Source organism: Pan paniscus, chromosome 4, assembly GCF_029289425.2.
Source record: "Pan paniscus chromosome 4, NHGRI_mPanPan1-v2.0_pri, whole genome shotgun sequence".
In the NCBI taxonomy this organism is placed as follows: domain Eukaryota; kingdom Metazoa; phylum Chordata; class Mammalia; order Primates; family Hominidae; genus Pan; species Pan paniscus.
This window is the reverse complement of record NC_073253.2, coordinates 47,043,941-47,062,094: the sequence shown is the minus strand read 5'-3', so window position 1 is coordinate 47,062,094 and position 18,154 is coordinate 47,043,941. Positions and strand designations below refer to the sequence as shown.

Sequence of the window (18,154 nt, the reverse complement as noted above, 5' to 3'; positions counted from 1 at the left end):
TCCCTGAGGCTTCCCCAGAAGCTGAGCAGATGCCAGCACCAACCTCTTTTCTTTATAAATTACCCAGTCTTAGATACTTCTTTATAGCAATGGAAGAATGGCCCAATGCAAGTAGAATCCACGATTAAGAAAAATACATTTAGAGCTGGACTAGGTGGTGTTTGCTCGCTTCATTTGTGTTCTCTTGAGAACAGAGCTGGAGATGAGAATTTGAAGGCAAGTAGCTTCGGGATGTTGTCAAGAAGCAGGAATGAGGGAGGAGAGATAAGGAAGCAATGCCAGTGTAAGGGTGCTGTGATGGGCAACGGGAATGTCATTTGACTGACACCTCCTGAGACACTGAAAGAAACACTCTGGAATTGGCTACCTGAAGGACTCTTATTGGAAACCAGAGCATTTATGCACCACCAGCTCCTGTGCTCATTGGTTGATGGTTGTTCTCCCAGGGGAATGGACTTTGTTTCACTTCTGGGCCTTAGTAGGCTTACATGGTTTTGGAGAATGCCTGGGGCAGAAGAAGAAAAGTGTGTCTGTTTGAGATGGGTTACTTGGCCAGGCCTGGTGGCTCATGCCTGTAATCCCAGCACTTTGGGACGCTGATTTGGGAGGATCACTTGATCCCAGGAGTTTGAGACCAGTCTGGGCAACATAGCAAGAGCCTATCTCTAGAAAAAAAATATTAAAAATTAGCCAGGTGTGGTGGTGTGCACCTGTGGTCCCACTTAGGAGGCTCAGGTGGGAGGATTGCTTGAGCTCAGGAGTCTGAGGCTGCAGTGAGCCATGATTGCACCACTGCACTCCAGCCTGGGTGACAGAGCAAGGCCTTGTTTCAAAAACCAAAACAAAAGAGAGAGAGATAGGACACTCTTTGTATGAGGTTAGTCTGAGCTTGCACTGAGTCCCCACTGTGGCTAAGGCTGATGTCAAAGGGTGCAGGGAGAACCTGTGGGGTGCGATGCAGGCCTCCCTGACTCCCGATTGTGTGGTGTAGGTGTCAGCTGCACTTGCAGACAGAGCACTAAGGCCTGATCCCAGGTAGGACCTTGATGGTTTGGATGGGAAAATGTGGGAGATCAGAGACATGGTTAGCTTTCACCTGGAGCTTAAATGGAGAAATCCTTTTGTATAGTAGTTACTGGAAGTTTTAAGTTGATTTATTTACTGTTTCCACTTGAACAGAAAGAAAAGTGAGATATTGGTCTCAGTTTTGAAGAGTTATTAATTGCCCTCACATGTGCCAGTCAATGTCAGTGCTGTCTGGAGGAAAAGATTAGAAGTTCCTGTGTGTTGCCTTTATCAGGAAGACACATACTGACTGATTGCCTTCCTGATTTTAAATCTGATTTTGCTTATATCTGATTTTGAGTCAAATACTGTGCATTTGCACAAAGACAGCCCTTATGCCCATATTACTGCAGGAAGATCTTTTGATTGTGCTTTTTATTAAATTAGACTGTCCTCTTGTTTTAAATATTGACCTAGACAAGAATTATGGTGATATGGCTATATGTCCAGCTGTTAAATGCAGTCTTTAAAATAATTTGAAAAGGTTGTGAAATGCTGAATAACATAGAGAATGATATAACAAACACCTCTCTATCTGACATCTAAAATTAAAGTTTACATTTTGTCATTTTTCTTCAGAGAGTACTCTTTATAAAAGCAATTGGATATTATAAAAAGAAGAAAACTTAAAACATAAAGGAAATGTAACAGGACCGAAAACCCCTCCTCAGTCTTTTGTTCCCTTCTCTGCCCTCCCTCCCAGAAGCAAACGCTGTCATAGATTTGATATGCACATTTCTAGTTTGTGTTTTTATTCTGTCATGTACATTTTGGAACTTTTTTTCCCCACTCAGAATAGATTTTTAGATATCTACATTGATTCATACAGGTTTAGTTCATTCATTTTAAGTGCTGGTTACTATTTCATCTCATGAATATACCACAGTTTATCCTTTCCCCTAACAATAAACATGTTAGGTGTGTCTAGTTTGGGTTTTTGTTTTCACTGTTTACAAACGATGCTTCAGTGGACATCCATGTGTGGATTGCTTGCTGTCTGTAGGTGAGTATGATTGTAGGATCTATGCCAAGAAGCAGAATTGCTGGGTTCTATAGTATACACATTTTTAACCTTAATGGATATTGCAGTAAACTTGTCAAAGTTCTGAATCATTGTACACTTCTACCAGCAGATCTGTTTTCTTTTATACCAACATTTTGAGACTTTTTGATTTGCACTATTCTGATGGGTGTGAAGTGATGACTTTGTTGTTTTACTTTAGTTTTTACTAAATTACACCAAAGAGGTTGTGTATCTTTTTATATGTTTAGTGGTCATTTTGGGTTTCATCTATTCTAAGTTGTTGGGTCATATATTTTGTCCACTAATTTTATTATTTCCCTTTTGCTATTAATGTATCTGTTTTAGATATTAGAAATATTTCAGTCTGCTGTTTTCTTTAAAATTTACTTATGGTGTCATTTGTCAAGTAGAGGACCGAATTTTAATGCAGTTCAATTTGTCAGTTCTTTTTTATGAATTTTACTTTCTCTACCTATTTAAGAAATATTTTCCTATTTATAGGTCATAAAATATCTTTTTTTCTAAATTTATTTTTTCATTTTTTTATTTTTTTGAGATGGAGTCTCACTGTCTCACCCAGGCTGGAGTGCAGTGATGCAGTCTCAGCTCACTGCAACCTCCGCCTCCTGGGTTCAACTGATTGTTCTACTTCAGCCTCCTAAGTAGCTGGGACTGCAGGTGCATGCCACCATGCCTGGCTAATTTTTATATTTTTTACATATTGTAAATACTTTTGTATTTTGTACTCTTAGTAGAGACAGATTTTACCATCTCTACTAAAGATGGTTGGCCAGGCTGGTCTCAAACTCCTGGGCTCAAGTGATCCTCCCGCCTCAGCCTCCCAGAATGCTGGGATTACAGGTGTGAGCTACCACACCCAGCTTTTTTTTCTAAAATTTTAAAGTTGTGTTTTGACATTGCTTTTAATTCATCTGATTTTTGTTTTGAGTATGGTGTGAGGTATGGATCAAATTTATTTTTCCAGGCAGAGAGTGAATCTTTGGTGTATCATTTACTTAGTGTGTCTTTTTTTCTTGTTTGTTTCACCACCTCCAGTTTATACTACATTCACATTGGTGTTAGGGTCTGTTTTTCAGTTCTCTACTTGCCCCAGTCTATTTATTCATGAGTGAATCCCACATGATTTAACAACTGCAGTTTTGTAATCAATCTTGACTTTTGTAGGGCACGTCTCTTTTTTTTTGTTCTTCTTTTATTTAGAATTGATTTAGATATTTTTGGCTATTTATGCTTTTAAGTAAATTTTTTAAATTGTTTAATTTCACCAAAACATATCTACTTATAATTTTGGTTAGAATTACAGTGGCTCTTGAAATTAATTTGGGGAGTATTTGAGCCTTTCCTTCTATGTATATGGTATATGTTTTTGTTAATTCTGTATTCATTTGTGCCTATTAAGCTGTTTTACACTTTTCACTATATAGATGTTGTTCATCCTTTGATAGATGTATCTCTAGATACCTTATGATTTTTATTGCTATTGTGAATTATATCATTTTTCCTTCAGTGTTTTCTAGTTGGTTATTACTAGTATATATAAATACTATTTATTTTTGTATATTGATCTTGTATCTAAAATCTCTGAGCTCTTTTAATCAAAAATAATATGTATATTAATAGAATCTCATGATGTTTTAGTAGAGACATTCTATCAACTGCAAATAGAATAGCTTTCTAGTTATTTGCTTCTTAATTTTTCTTCTATTGCATTAGTGAGGACTTTTAGTATCTTGATAAATCACAGCAATATAACACTTCTTATTTTGTTGTGCAGCATGAGAATTAAATACTGCCTCTTTTTCTTGTCTCTAATCTTCCTTTCTGTGATCTGTTAGACATACATTAAAATTTCTTATTCTGTCCTCTCTGTTGGTAATTACCATTCTACCTTTTTGGTATTTTGACATTCCTTAATACTATACTACATGTAAGTATTAAAATACTGGAGTTTTTGTTGGTGTTGGTATTTTAATTTAAGACACAGGTCAGTGTCTTCATTGACCCTTGGTTCTCTCTCCAATCCTACCACCCCTGTCCTTTCTTGCCTCCCCATTACCTTAAACCTGTTACCTTTCCCATAAACCCCTAGGACTGTCAATTCATTGACATCTTTAGACTGTGTAACAGTTTAAAGGGCATCTGTATTTTACCACCTATTTTTTATCAAATTCAAAGGTAATTAGAAAGCAGTGATATTGAGGAATGAATTAAATGTTCTGGTTTTGAGGAAGCTGGGTGAAGGCTTGTCATTGAGTGCAATATCACATGAGATGAGTGATTTAAATACAAGAGGAAGAATAACTTAATGAAGACAGCACGGTCCATGAGCATCTCACATCCTCAGAGTGTGTGATAGCAGTGATGGCAGAAGAGAGTGCCGTGCTACCTAAGGGCCCATCATCCTAAAAGTTAGGCAGGCATGCCTGAGACTGTAGGTCATATTGTTTATGGCTCTTTTAGAATTGAACTTTTAATAGAGCAATAGACTTTGGTTTAAGTAGTTACTTGGAAGTCCCCAAAACATCTCAGCATACTTGAGGTCACTGAACTTAAAAAGTCAAACTGATAACTCAGTGCCACCTTAAATAAATGATTTGATATATTTTATTAATCAGTTATGACTAAGGAGAGGCTCTTTGGGGTGGTAGTGAGGAGCACAGACCCTGGCCAAATTAGATTTGAATTCCAGCTCCACTTATCAGCTCTGTGACCTCAGACACATTTTTAAACCTTTTACACCTTTATTTTCTCATCTGTAAAATGGGCATAAAAATAGCATTTCCTAGGGCTGTTATAAACATTACAGTAGTTGATACATGTAATACACAACAGAGTGTAACACATAGGAACTGCTATATGTAACTGCTAACTATCTAAAAAATCACAGATCCACAAGGGTATCTGCTCTTTTAGAGAGCAAATTATTGCCTTGCAATTTTATTGAGGCAATAAAAAATGCTATCCTGGCATTTTATTTTTGCCCATAACAGAGGTTCACAATTATGAGAAGTGGTGCTCATAGCTATAGGTCATGGAATACTCCTTATTCCTTTGGGAATGCTTCAGGATTAAGAATTAAGGAGTTAAAGACAGAAATCTTACAATGTTTCTTTAAATATCTTTCAGCCGCATAAGATTAGCACATTTTTCTTGGCAAAGATCACCTTTTTCATTTTTTTTTTCTGGAGTATTTTTCGTCAGCAGCCTTTCTTGTTTTTCCTTCCAAACACTTCCTGTGCTTCTATCTTTCTGTCATCTGCCCTTATTCTATTCCCCATGCCTCAGCACTTCCCTCCCACCTCTTCCCAGCCGCGAACTTAAAAAAACAAAACCAAAAAAAAAAAAAAAACCAAACAAACCAAGTTTGTTCATTGATTGTTTAGCATGCTTCCTTCCTACTTTGCATGCCACTAGGCGCCTGGGACAATCAGAGTGGAAGTATGCTGACAGCATGGGAAAGGCGCTGTGCATGGCGGAAGCACTTTCATGATGGAGTTGGGATCCCTGGCTGGTGGGCAACAAAATACAGCACCTGAGTCTGGTGCTAGGAAGGCCAGCTATGGGGCCATCTGCTCCTAGTCTGGAGTCACTGCTCAGTTATTTTCAAAGAGGTTTGCTCAGGATTTGCCTTATAATTGGGTCACAGTAACTGGAGGCACCTATTACATCCTTCTGCTACATGTGATTTATTTCGGTGAAGACGGGGGATCCGAGGCATCAGTGGTCCCACAAAGTCTGGAGCTCATGGGGACCTGAAGCCCCTATCTGGGCTCTAGTGCTTTCATTCAAAAATGTAAAAAATGCTTAAAATCCCTGTGAAATCAATTATGAGGAGTTTGTAACTGGAAGTGAATTGGGTCAGTGTTAAAGGTGATACAAATCAGCAGGTGCTGAGAGCCTTCTCTGTGCCACTAATAACCAACATTTATGAAGTGTTTACTCATGCCACGGATGTGCTGAATATGGCATAGGCATATCTGACAGCCCTATGGAGGTAGCTGTTATTATCCCCATTTTACAGATGGGGAAGCTGAGGCTCTGCTAGGCATGTAGAGCCAGAACACAAACATCTGTGGGTCATTTAGACCTTTTTCACTATGATAGAGAGTGCCTTCCACACATGCTATGTGAACCCCACAGGGCAAAGCCTAGCAGTGGAACCACTGTGGGGAGCCAAAATGCTGTGTTTTACATTCTCCTGGTAAAAGTAGGTGTTAAAGAGTACAGAATGACATTATGGCAGTGTGACCTAAACATGAATGAGGATGATTTCGTTTGCATTTGTTTGAAATATGCAGAGTTCATGTCTTCTGAGCCTCAGGGCTTTTATTAATAAGAGGGAGGGATAAGATGACCTTTTATCCATATACCCCACCCTAGAATTTATAGTGATTACACCCCGGTAGAAGATGTGATTATTGTTGTGTTATAGATTAACACTGTTCTATTAGGTGTTCAGTGTTGTAATGATGATTGTTGTGTATGTGGGCTCTTCATCTGTTTCACATAGGAACCTGTGTGGTAAGAAACTGCCAGATGAGAGAGAGTTCAGATAAATGCTATCCTACCCCAATCTGCAAAGCCAGGCTGCTTCTCCTTTCCTGCGACCCTGGCCATTCTGTTCATGCCTGCTAGGACAAATGAAACAAGTCAAAACAGGTTTGAGGAGTGTAGCACATCCCCTGCTTAATTTAAACACCAATCAAGTCTAATTATCAGAGCCATATTACTAGTTGGCAATAATTTGCTTTGGGTACAACTTAGAGCTATGTTGAAAATTTTATTTTGCCTTCAGAAAATTGGTTTACCTTTAGATTTCGCCCCCAAATTTGCCAGTGGAAAATTGGTTCTCTTAATTTAGGTATCTTGTAATTTCACTCATTAAAAAATGTGTGCCATGTGATATCATTAGATTTTTTTCTAAACTGAAGGGACATAAGTGGGCTGACGTATGTGCTGCAGTATAATTGTGCTCTGTTTTTGGAGCTTCAGTCAGTAATTACAACCATAAACTTATTGTCTATGGTAAAATATGTTAACTGGTATTTGACATAAAATTCATTAATTTGAATCGATATGTAATGTTTTAAAATGCTCTAACAAAAGATCATTGACCGATGGATATAATATAGTCTAAGACCCACACATTTCTCTATGAACAGCAGTCAAGGTAAATGTTTTCTAAATAGTTTGTCGATGCCATGATTTCCAAAACGCACATATTATGAAGGCTACCAGAAATTTGAACTATGACATGAGCCCAATAATTGAATTTACTCATCTATAAAACATAGTGTCTTGGATATTTTTGATCTTTGTCAAATTGAACTAGCTTTCAGGCAGGGTCTTGGAATTTCAGACTTCAAATCTCCATGCCTAATTACAGATTCGGAAGCTGATGTCCAGGAAGGCTGAGTGACCTGGCCCTGTATATACCACCAGTTTGTGGCCAGGAGGAGAATTGTGTCAGTTTCTCTTCCTGCTATCCCTCAGAGAACTCCCTTCTCCATGGAATCTGAGTGGATTCTATACAGAACAGCTTTTCTACTTTCCTAATGTTGAATAACTTTAAAAGGTAAATTGGAGTATAACAGGGTTGGGAAGTAAATTTGAATTCAAAGTAAGAATTGCATCAGGAATCCAATCCCAGGGTTTTCTTTTGAGTTGAGACTGCAGACCTACAAAAATTACAGTAATGTGAAACCTTGACAAAAGAAAAATCCCAGTGATTAGATATGTGGGCTTCACAGATAATATCTAGTTCACCCCTTCAGCATTTCTGGGAAGTGAGAGCCAGAGGAGAAAAACTACTGTACAGCTTCCCCGCTCAAATTGTTTGCCTCTTGTCCCATCAGACACATAGGCACGTCCACAGTGTTTGTTTCTAAAACAGAAAAATTTTGAAGGTGAAAACCACTTGCTCTTTAAAAAACTGGGACTGGGCAGAGAAGGAATAAGGAAAGGAGTCACTGTGGTTGCAGCTGCCTTTGGCCCAGTGATTGTGCAGGTGCCTTCCGGCTTCGGTCTGACCTCCAGATCACTTTGCACCTTTCCCCATGTCTCCCTCCTCCTGGTTTCCCTCTCTCTCCTCCCACCCCTACCTCTTTCCCTTTTTCTTTTCCTCTCCCCATTTCTCATGCTTTCTTTTCTTCCCTCTGCACCCTTTCTTCTTCTTCCTTTTTCCTTCTCCCACCTCCTCAGCTGCCACACGTCAGGCCTCTGGTGTCTGGTTGGGTTCAGCCCCATGGGGAGATCCTGGCAGGAGACAGGAGACAAGAAGGAGGGAGAATAGAGAATGTGATCGAAATCATTGCTCCCTGGCTCCCTGCTGGTGGCTTTAGCACTGGATGGCTGAATGCTTTACTGAGAAAAGAAGGGCACCTGTCAGGTGACCTCTTCTCTTTTAGGTTCTGGAAGCAGCTTCCTCCCTTTTCCTCTTCTGGCCTAGGGGTGGAAAAAGAGCCCTACTCCTTTGTAAGTAATCCCTTAATCAAATTCTTCTCAAGCCACCCAGTGTGAGAGTTCAATGTGTGTTTTGCAGGAATCCTGACTGAAACACTGTGTGTGGTTGAGCTGATGATGGGTAACTATGCATCCCACACACACATATACACTTACTTCATTGATTGGTTTAATAAATATTTATTGAACACCTACTAAGTGCCAGGTAGAAAACAAAGGAGACAAAGTTCCTGGCTTTATGGAGCTTACAGAAAGACAAACATACATATACAGTATTATGTCCAGTAATAATAAATGTTATAATGTAAAGGAAGATGGGGAAAAGGAGTGATGGGAGCATCCCTCTTTTAGAGGAGGGGACATTTGAACATTCCTGAATGAAGCATGGGCATTCTTTGCAAAATACTTAAGGGAATGTTTTCCAGTGAAGGGAATCCCAGAGATCCTGAGTTGAGAACATTCTGGGAGAGGTTTGGGAACAGCGCAAAGACCAGTGTGGCTGCAGTGAAGTAAGAGCTGGGAGCGGGCGAGCCATAGGAATCCAGACAGGCCGCCAGGCTGGACCCAGAGAGTAGAGGGAAGGGCAGGGGAGGTATGGGAGGAAAGTGACATGGTTTGTCTTATGAGGGCATCTTTGCATATTACGGCATCTGCCCTTGGTAGAATACAGAGAGCAAAAGTAACAGAAGAGAGATATGAGGCTATTGCTGAAGTCTGGATGACTCAGATGGTGTTATGGGTTGAATTATGTCCCCCCCGAAAATACATGGAAGTCCTAACCCCCAATACTGCGGATGGGATGAAGACACAAGGAGAAGACAGCCATCTAGAGGCCAAAATTAGGCTTGAACAGTTCCTTCCCTCAGCCAGCAGAAGAACCAACCCTGCCAACATCTTTATGTTAGACTTCTGGCCTCCAGAGCTGTGAGACAGTTTCTGTTGTTGAAGCTACCCAGTTTATGATACTGTGTTACAGCAGCCTTAGCAAACTGACACAGATGGCTTAGATGAGGTTGAGGACACTGGAAGTAAGAAAGGGTTGAATTTGTAATATATTATGAAGTTAAAACCGGTAGGATTTGCTGAGGCATTAGACATAGGGGCAGTGCTAGTTGTTTGGCCCATGAAAGAGAGAACAGGAGAGAAAAACTGAGATCAAGGGTGAGACAGTAATGTTGACTCCTGAGTCATTAGAGCCACTGGGTAGATGGTGGTGTTCTTTGCTGGAGATGACAAACACTGGGGAAGGTGGATTTGGTGGGCAAAAGTCAAGAATTGTCAAGGGACATGTGAAATTTGCAGTCCCTGTTTGACATCTCAGATAGTTGGAAATGTCAAGGAGATGTGACAGAGTCATACATGCCAGCTATGGTGACCATCACACTCTACCACTGCTGCCTCTGAAACTATAAAGCTTGGACTCATTTCCACTGAGAGCCATGCTTTAGAATTGGTTTTTCAGAGGTAGGGTGGGCACCACTGGTTGCATGCAGGATTACACTAGTCAGTACACAAATAGTTTTAATTTAGCATTTAATACTTTTAAATATGTATAAGGAAAAATGCATATTACAAAGACATGTTTTCAAGGTGTTATTACATAGGCCATCATTAAAATTGAAGTATTTAAGTTTTTTTAAAAAGTCATCTATTTAAATAAAACTATTAAGAAAATATCACATGTAGTATATGTAATAGTACTTGTAGTGCTACATGGATATGGAAAAAATTAATAAATGACTGAAAGTTTAGGACACAACCTAAAGCATTTATAATGAGTTCCCTAGCCCTGTCTCATCACAGTCTAAAAACCACTTTCTTAGGGCTGTTTTTAATTACAAGTCACATCATCAATTCAGTAAGTAAAGATCAGCATTTGTTTGAAAAATCTGGAAATAGGCCAGGTGCGGTGGCTCACGCCTGTAATCCCAGCACTTTGGGAGGCCGAGGTGGGCGGATCACTTGAGGTCAGGAGTTCAAGACCAGCCTGGCCAACATGGTGAAATCCCATCTTTACCAAAAATACAAAAATTAACTGGGCGTGGTGGTGCATGCCTGTAATCCCAGCTACTTGGGAGACTGAGGCAGGAGAATTGCTTGAACCCTGGGGGTGGAGGTTGCAGTGAGCCTAGATCGCACCACCACACTCCAGCCTGGGTGACAGAGTGAATCCCCATCTCAAAAAAAAAAAAAAAAAAAAAAAAATCAGGAAATAGAGTACATTGCTGGTAGTTGCTGCGAAAAGTATTGGCAAGTATTGTTTCATGATGTAAAATATGAACGTTACGGTGAAAAAAGTTAGCTGCTGTCTTAGGGTCTGCATTTCAGTGATGGGGGTATCCCATTTTGGTGACTCACTTCTCAAGCTAATTTGAAAAGTCTGCGTTTAACTGGACTTTTCTGGAGATGAGAGAAAATGATCTCTTCTCCTTACAAGGTTATTAATAATAGAAGTTTCATAAATTGTGATTAGTTCTATGGGTTTTTAGAAGCCTATGATGTCATAGTTGAAAATGTGCTCTACTTCTAAACGGCACATTTCTTTGATGTTCATTTGGGTTTCTGATCCCTATTTTGATAGGCTTGATAATGGTTAAATCTCCCTGTCTTACAGATTCTATCAATTGACTTATTTTCATGGAATATTTTTGACTTTGTATAATCCTGTATGGCTTTACTTATGTTCAGGGATCTCTTTAATAGTGCCTATTTGTAATGGCTTTGTTACATTTAAATATAGTGTTTAGTAAGAGGTTTGGTTGGGGGTGAGATATAAACTATCTCAGAGGTGAGTAGATAAGTTTATTCTTCTCTGAAAATGCATGTGATTCTTTTCAGAATTAAAACTCTTTTTTATGTTGTTGCTTTTGTTTTTTCTTTTGAGCCCGGGTCTCGCCCCATCATCCAGGCTGTAGTGCGGTGCGTGATCACGGCTCACTGCAGCCTTGAACTCCTGGGCCCAAGTGATCCTCCTGCCTCAGCCTCTCGAGTAGCCAGGACCATAGGCGTGGGCTACCACGGCAGGCTTTTTTGTTTGTTTGTTTGTTTGTTTGTTTCTTAAGTAGGTCTCCTCAGGTTGCCCAGGCTGGTCTCAAACTCCTGAGTTGAAGGGATCCCCCAACTTCAGCCTTCCAAAGTGCTAGGGTTACAGGCGTGAGCCACTATGCCCAGCTAATTAAAACTCTTTTGAATGGACTTTTAAGAAGCAGGCTGGGAGGCCCTCAAATATATGCTCCGATATATGATTTTCTGGTTTTCTAGGCTAGAAATGCCTGACAGATTTTTTTTAAATGGAACTAATGCTAAAATTATAGATATACTTAGTTTTAAATTTTCCTTGTGCCTCTCCTTTTGATATACAATAACTTATACCTGATTTAAAGAATTAGGCTTTTATAAATCATCTGATGTTAGCAACTAAATTCACTGGGCACCCATTATTTCACGCCTGATACATTGTTTTCCATAGAGCATTCTTGTAAATATGTTTACATGATGCAAATTAAGCTAAAGTACTAAGCTATCAGATCTGTAATGTTAGGGGAACAATAATTTATTTAAAAAGTATGATCTGTAGTGTTAAGGGATATTTATAATTTCTAAAATGACTTAATAAGAGAAGGCTTGGTGAAAGCATTTAGCATAGAGATGAAATATGTCTCATTAAGTTTCTTCATTATGCACATGTCAACTCTTCTTTTGTTAGTCTCTAAGAGTTTATTTACATAACTGAGAGTTGCTTCTTTTATTAATGATAGTTATCCCAGCAAAATGATTTTGGTTGGGTTCACCTGAGCAATAGAATGTGCTCCCTTTTCCACAAAACTAATGGTGAGGAATCCACCTCTTCAGCAGCCAGCTCCCCTTGCAGTGAAGAGCCCTATTTGCATTTGTAAATAAGCCATTCAGTTTAGAGCCCTGTGGGGCTTGCCCAGATCTAATTTGTTATTTTGCTGATATTGATGGCATTAACCAGGAGGTGAGTGATACCAGGAGACTGATATCTCAGTCTGGAATGACAGTGCCAGAGTCTGAAGGCTGTCATTTAGAAAAAGAGAAACACATTCTTAGAACTTAGAATTTGGGAAAATGAAGTCACAAATTTTGCCTTTAGTGTTGAGTGACATAATTTAATGTTTTCCTGAACACAGAAAGCTATGTGAACAAACCTGTTATATAGGATCATCAGTTCCCTGTGATACCACTTATGAGAGCCCTGGTTGCTTTTTCAAAAATGCGTAAAGTATTACATGATTGAACTGATAATAGCTGTACTTAAATGACTAAGCTCAAAGGTTTAGAGTTTGTACCTTTCTTGGATGTGTCATAGGATCTGGTAGGTAGCAAGACTGGGAATAGGGAAAGAAAAATATTTTCAGGTAGGATCTCCCTATAGTGAAGAAGCAGGCATGTTCAGCTTCTAAGGAATTAAATTCTTCTCAAAGGTTCCCCTCTTGGTTCTAGCTATGTGCACCTTTCCACAAAGTCTGAGTATCACCAAACTAACATATATATATGTGTGTATATGTGTATATATATGTATATACACATATGTGTATATATATGTATATACACATATGTGTATATATATGTATATACGTATATGTGTATATACGTATATACATATATGTGTATATACGTATATGTATATATATATGCAAATAACCATCACAAACTTTTTTTTTTTTTTTTTAGCAATAGGATACCAAGTGACTAGTTCATTGAAAATTAAGGTTAGTTTAAGGTATCAGTCACATGGAGAAAAACTTGTAGTGAGCTGTTTACAGTTCCTTTATTTTCACTCCATATGCAATTTATTAAATGACTTTAATCCTCCAGGCTCTTCCTTGTTTCTATGAAGATGTATTACTGGAATTTCTGTGTAAATACATTGATTATTTCATAGCCCTATTTGTTCATTACAAGCAGACTATTGTTACAGATTTATTGTACTTGAAAATAAATTACATAAAATGGACACCAGGTTTCAAAAACCTAACCCTTAAAGGATGTGCTTGCCCTCTTTAAATTAGTCTCCCACCTACTGGGAGTTTAAGATTCAGATCCTGGGTTTAATATCAACATCTGCCCCCTGCCGAGTTCATGGTACAATTAGCTAATTAAAAAATAAAATAACATTTTCACCTTGGAGTCAGAAGAAGAGCAATAAACCACAGGCCCAGGATTTAGTTAATTTACACATTGACTGTAACTGTGTATTTAATGCTGAGATTAATTTTTTTCCCGATGAGTAGGAGCTTGGCACTGTGCTTTAGAACTCTTAAATCAGTTGTAATCATTCCATAGGGAAGGTTAGTAAGGGCGGTTCTTCACATAGATTAATAAGGATAATTATTTATTTACGTTTGATAACTTCTTTTAGGGGGAAAAAAGGTTTAAAATCACCTTCTGATAAACCATTATGTTGAAAGGAGCACTTTCACATCAAACTAAATAAATAATCCATGATGCTTTTTTTCAAACACTGTATTTCTCATGTGAAAACTCTTGATTCTATGGAAATGGGAAGACATGCTCAGGTTTTTGCTTGGTTTTGTTTTGCTCAGTGGTCAGTGGGTCAACGGATAGATTCTCTGTTCTTAAAGCTTTGGTACATTTTCTAGGTCAGCCGAGTTTCAAGACTATTTCCTTGCATTTTTTTCCCAGAGAAGGTAGAGAAAGAATGCATGTTGGCAGGGCGGTTACTAGGAAAAACATAATCCTGACTGGCAATCTGCTACTTATAACATTTCCTTTTTGAAAGGTAAGCATTATACTGTGAACGCCGAAGCAGTGATTATGGGCAACTCAAGTGGGTGTGATTGATACACGTCTTAAAAGTATAGAGCTGTTATTCCTAGATGAAGAAGAAAAAGAATACTTAAGTATTGTAATATAGAAATTGCATTTTTATCTAAGGAGGTCTTTCCACCCTCCTCTGTTAAGAGAGCTGAGCAAACGCTAGCCCTCATCTGAGGGTCATTTCGCTGCTGGTGTTGACTCTCACTTGCATGGGGCCTTAAAAGCCAGGGATTTTGTGAGACCATCTCTCGGTTGCTTTCATCTCCCTTTCCCTGGAGTTAATGCTCACAGTGGGTAGTACTTGCTTCTTAAGTTTGTTCACTGTTGTCCAGCTCTGAGAGGTGGAGAAGTAAAACTCTATACCATTAATGAGGCCCCATTCCAAACTTCCCTTTTAAAATATAGTACCTTGGGTGGTGTGTTTGTGTGTTAGGCATGGAATGAATAATAGGAAGGTGTTATGCCTTTCCGTGTGACCCATATGTCCAATATGTATATGAGGGCATTAACAGGATCGGTCTTAGGAGAGACCACTCTTTTACATAGGTTTAAATTACAGACTTAATGCTAAATCTCTGTTTCAGCCAATAAAATACAATGTGCATTTAGGGGCAGAGTTTTTGGTGGCTGTCAGACACTACGAATTCTGCCAGGATGATGGACACAGGAGCTTCTGAGGCAGGCGACTTGTCATGGTTTGGAGGAAGATTGTGATTTCCACATCATTTTGTTCATATCTAAATGGGTGGGATGTCTAACCCTAAGAAGACTCCGCAGTGCTTTCTGTTATTTCAGGAAGATGGACTTCATATTCAGAGAAATCATGTTCCAGTTTCCCTTAGTATTTTTGAAATACAGACAATTATCAAATAATAGGAAAATGCAGATTTGATGGGAAATATCTTAATACTGGGTTATGTTTGTGACTTTATTACACACTTGCACATACAAGTTTGTTTATAATAAAATAACTTGCACATCACATGTGCTTTTGTGGGGGAGAACGTGTCTTGTGTTTTTGTTATTGATGTTTAGCTAAAACAAAATACAGTGCCGTTAAACACTGTCCCTCTCCCTTTTCTGACCATTTCTCCATCATCCCACACCCCACCTTCTCCCTTCCCACCTCTCGTTCACTCCCCATCTTCCATTCACTGTCAGGAAGGGCAGCCTCCGAAGAGCCATTTCAACTCAGCCCGACATCGCCAGAGACTAGTGGACCCAGCTGCTTCAAAAGTGAGTGTGTCCTGTTGCCCTGGGCAACGGGTGTGCATGGCGGCGTGGTCCCGCTGCGGTAAACAGGGTGTGGGGTTTTATTTATGCTGGTATATTCCAGGGCTTTAGAATATGGATATTGAGAGGAGTCAAAGTCTTCTCTATTAAATCAAGACCATACACATCAGTGGTGTTCTGGTAAGTGTTTAACAACCAGTCCTGAAAAATGAAACAAATCCCTGATGGTAGCATTTGCTGGTTTCCCTGGTGTAGATACTCCCACCCTGGCCAGTTTCCGGTACCAGTGTGACATCCCCGAACTCAGAGCTGGGAAGAGAGGCCCAGTGGAACACTATTATATAGTTGTATTATGTAGTTTTTCCACCGTATAAATACAATTGATGTAAACCCTCTTAAAATGTAGCAAACTACATATGAAGTGTATCAGTTTTAAGTATGTATTACCCTTGTTTTCAATATAATATATTTACTTTAAATTTAGATATTTTTAATTCACAGTAATGGCTATTTTTAACAACTGGCTTGGAAAACTGAAAATTTACCAAGCTGGGATGGGTTGGCTTCAGGGCAGCATTTATACATGTTATGTACATGTTGAGAATAGTCTTAAGCCAATTGGTCATGCCCAACTCTTTTTAATAGATAGCAGTAGCCACAGAAAAGTGGTTGAAGTTTTGTGTGAGGATTTGCTCATCCCACGCAGCTCAACTAAGTCTCAGGCCAGTTCTGTGTAACAGACTTTAATTGAACAGTTATTAGCAGACAGGCACGAAGCATTCATGAAGCCTGTCCTGTAAACTCAATGAAGTTCCAGCTTTCTGGCGTTTTTACGTGCTCCAGTCAAATTTTTCCGGACGACAGTTCCACTCCAGGTCGACGTGTCAACTTTCGTCAACTTTCGAGAGGCAGGATTCTCTCACCTTTTGAGTGGACACCAGGGAATGGGAATCCTCTGACCCAGTTGCTGGACATAAGGCCATTTAGCAACTGATCATCAGATGTCCTGAGGGTAAAAGTTGTAGACATCCCTAGATTCTCATGCTCTGTTCTTATAAGGGTGGAAAATTTTGCCAATTCACTTATCTTAAATACCACTAGTTTCATTGACGAAAGCCTGTTTTTAAACATCTGCCATGTGAGCAGCAAGCCACTGATACTGATTTCACCAATGAAAATCCATTTGAGTATGCCAATTAGCAAAATCTCTGGTGTTGACTAAGACACAAATACCTCTGATATAATGCTAGTTTACCACCCTTGGGAAGTAAATTCTGATTAGAACCACTGACTGTGTATAGGATATAAATTTGTTTGTTTGTTTGTTTGTTTTGAGTCAAAGTCTCACTCTGTCACCCAGGCTGGAGTGCAGTGGCGTGATCTCGGCTCACTGCAACCTCCACCTCCTGGGTTCAAGTGATTCTCCTGTCTCAGCCTCCCAAGTAGCTGGGACTACAGGTGCCTGCCACCATGCCTGGCTAATTTTTGTATTTTTAGTAGAGATGGGGTTTCACCATGTTGGCCAGGCTGGTCTCAAACTCCTGACCTCAGGTGATCCACCTGCCTCGGCCTCCCAAAGTACTGGGATTACAGGCGTGAGCCACCACACCTGGCCAGGATATAATTTTAATCCATAAATATATTACATTTTCTATGCTGAAGTGTTTGAAACTAGACTACAGATGTCATAGCTCTTTGCCACATTTATTAAGTGTCTAGGGCATCCCTTCCCGCCGAGCCGCAGGCAACTCACTTTAGCTCAGTAGCATCGAGATGAAGTCCCGGGAGTTCTATTGGTACATGAAGGAAAAAATAGACTAGCTTCGAATAAGTCATATGGTTTCATCATGTAACATGTGAATTTTGCTAATGTAGAGCACAACTCAGAGTACGGCGGGGCCTTCTTGGACCCTGCCTAGGAGTTTTCACTAATGAGGCACTAAAATACTGGGTGCATTAAGTACATCCACTGTTATACACAGTGTGCACCTCATGATCAGTGGTGTTTTAAGGACTCAGCTCAGCATGTGCTTTTGTTCCCCCTCTTTCTTTTGTCCTGTATTCATTTCATTCTGTCTTGGCATTTGCAGAAATACTGTGCCTCACCATGCAGTGTGTTCTATAGTACACTATAAATTAGCTAACTTTCTTCTACTGGTGGTGAGAGTCTTTTTGCTGTTCCATTTTGTTTTGAGCAAGAATCATGGCTTCTTTTTCTAGACAGACTTTAAGAGGAACTCATTAAACTGCCACAGAGAAGATGTCTGTTGCCTTAATGTGCCGTGTGAATTGGTTCAGCTACATTACCAAATAGGTTTAAAAGGTCACATTCTTTCCTCCTCAAAACACTGCGGTAGTAGAAATTTGAGGAGGGCCTAAAAATGTTTTCTAACCTTAGGAAGCCATAGGAGAAGCCACGGTTTGCTGTGTGGATACATTACTTGGACAGTAAATGGCAAATGGAAATGTGCATGTATGTAGCTAGTGACCTTTCTTTATAAGCACACTTTGCTTAGATTCTGCACTATGTCATTTTCAACTCAATAA

At 39.5% G+C, this 18,154-nt stretch overlaps 1 protein-coding gene across 11 annotated transcripts in view; it reads left to right on the top strand.

Moving 5' to 3' along the window:
- The window catches only part of MAST4 (microtubule associated serine/threonine kinase family member 4), a 582,575-nt gene that overhangs the window by 267,584 nt on the left and 296,837 nt on the right, over nt 1-18,154 (top strand). For 3 of the 11 annotated variants that reach the window (XM_055112336.2, XM_034960011.3, XM_055112339.2), the window contains one exon: nt 15,536-15,610. The exons of the other annotated variants lie outside the window; for them this stretch is intronic. In XM_055112336.2, coding sequence (XP_054968311.1) covers nt 15,536-15,610 — 75 coding nt within the window. The remainder of the gene's footprint in view (nt 1-15,535; nt 15,611-18,154) is intronic. 11 annotated transcript variants of the gene reach the window in all.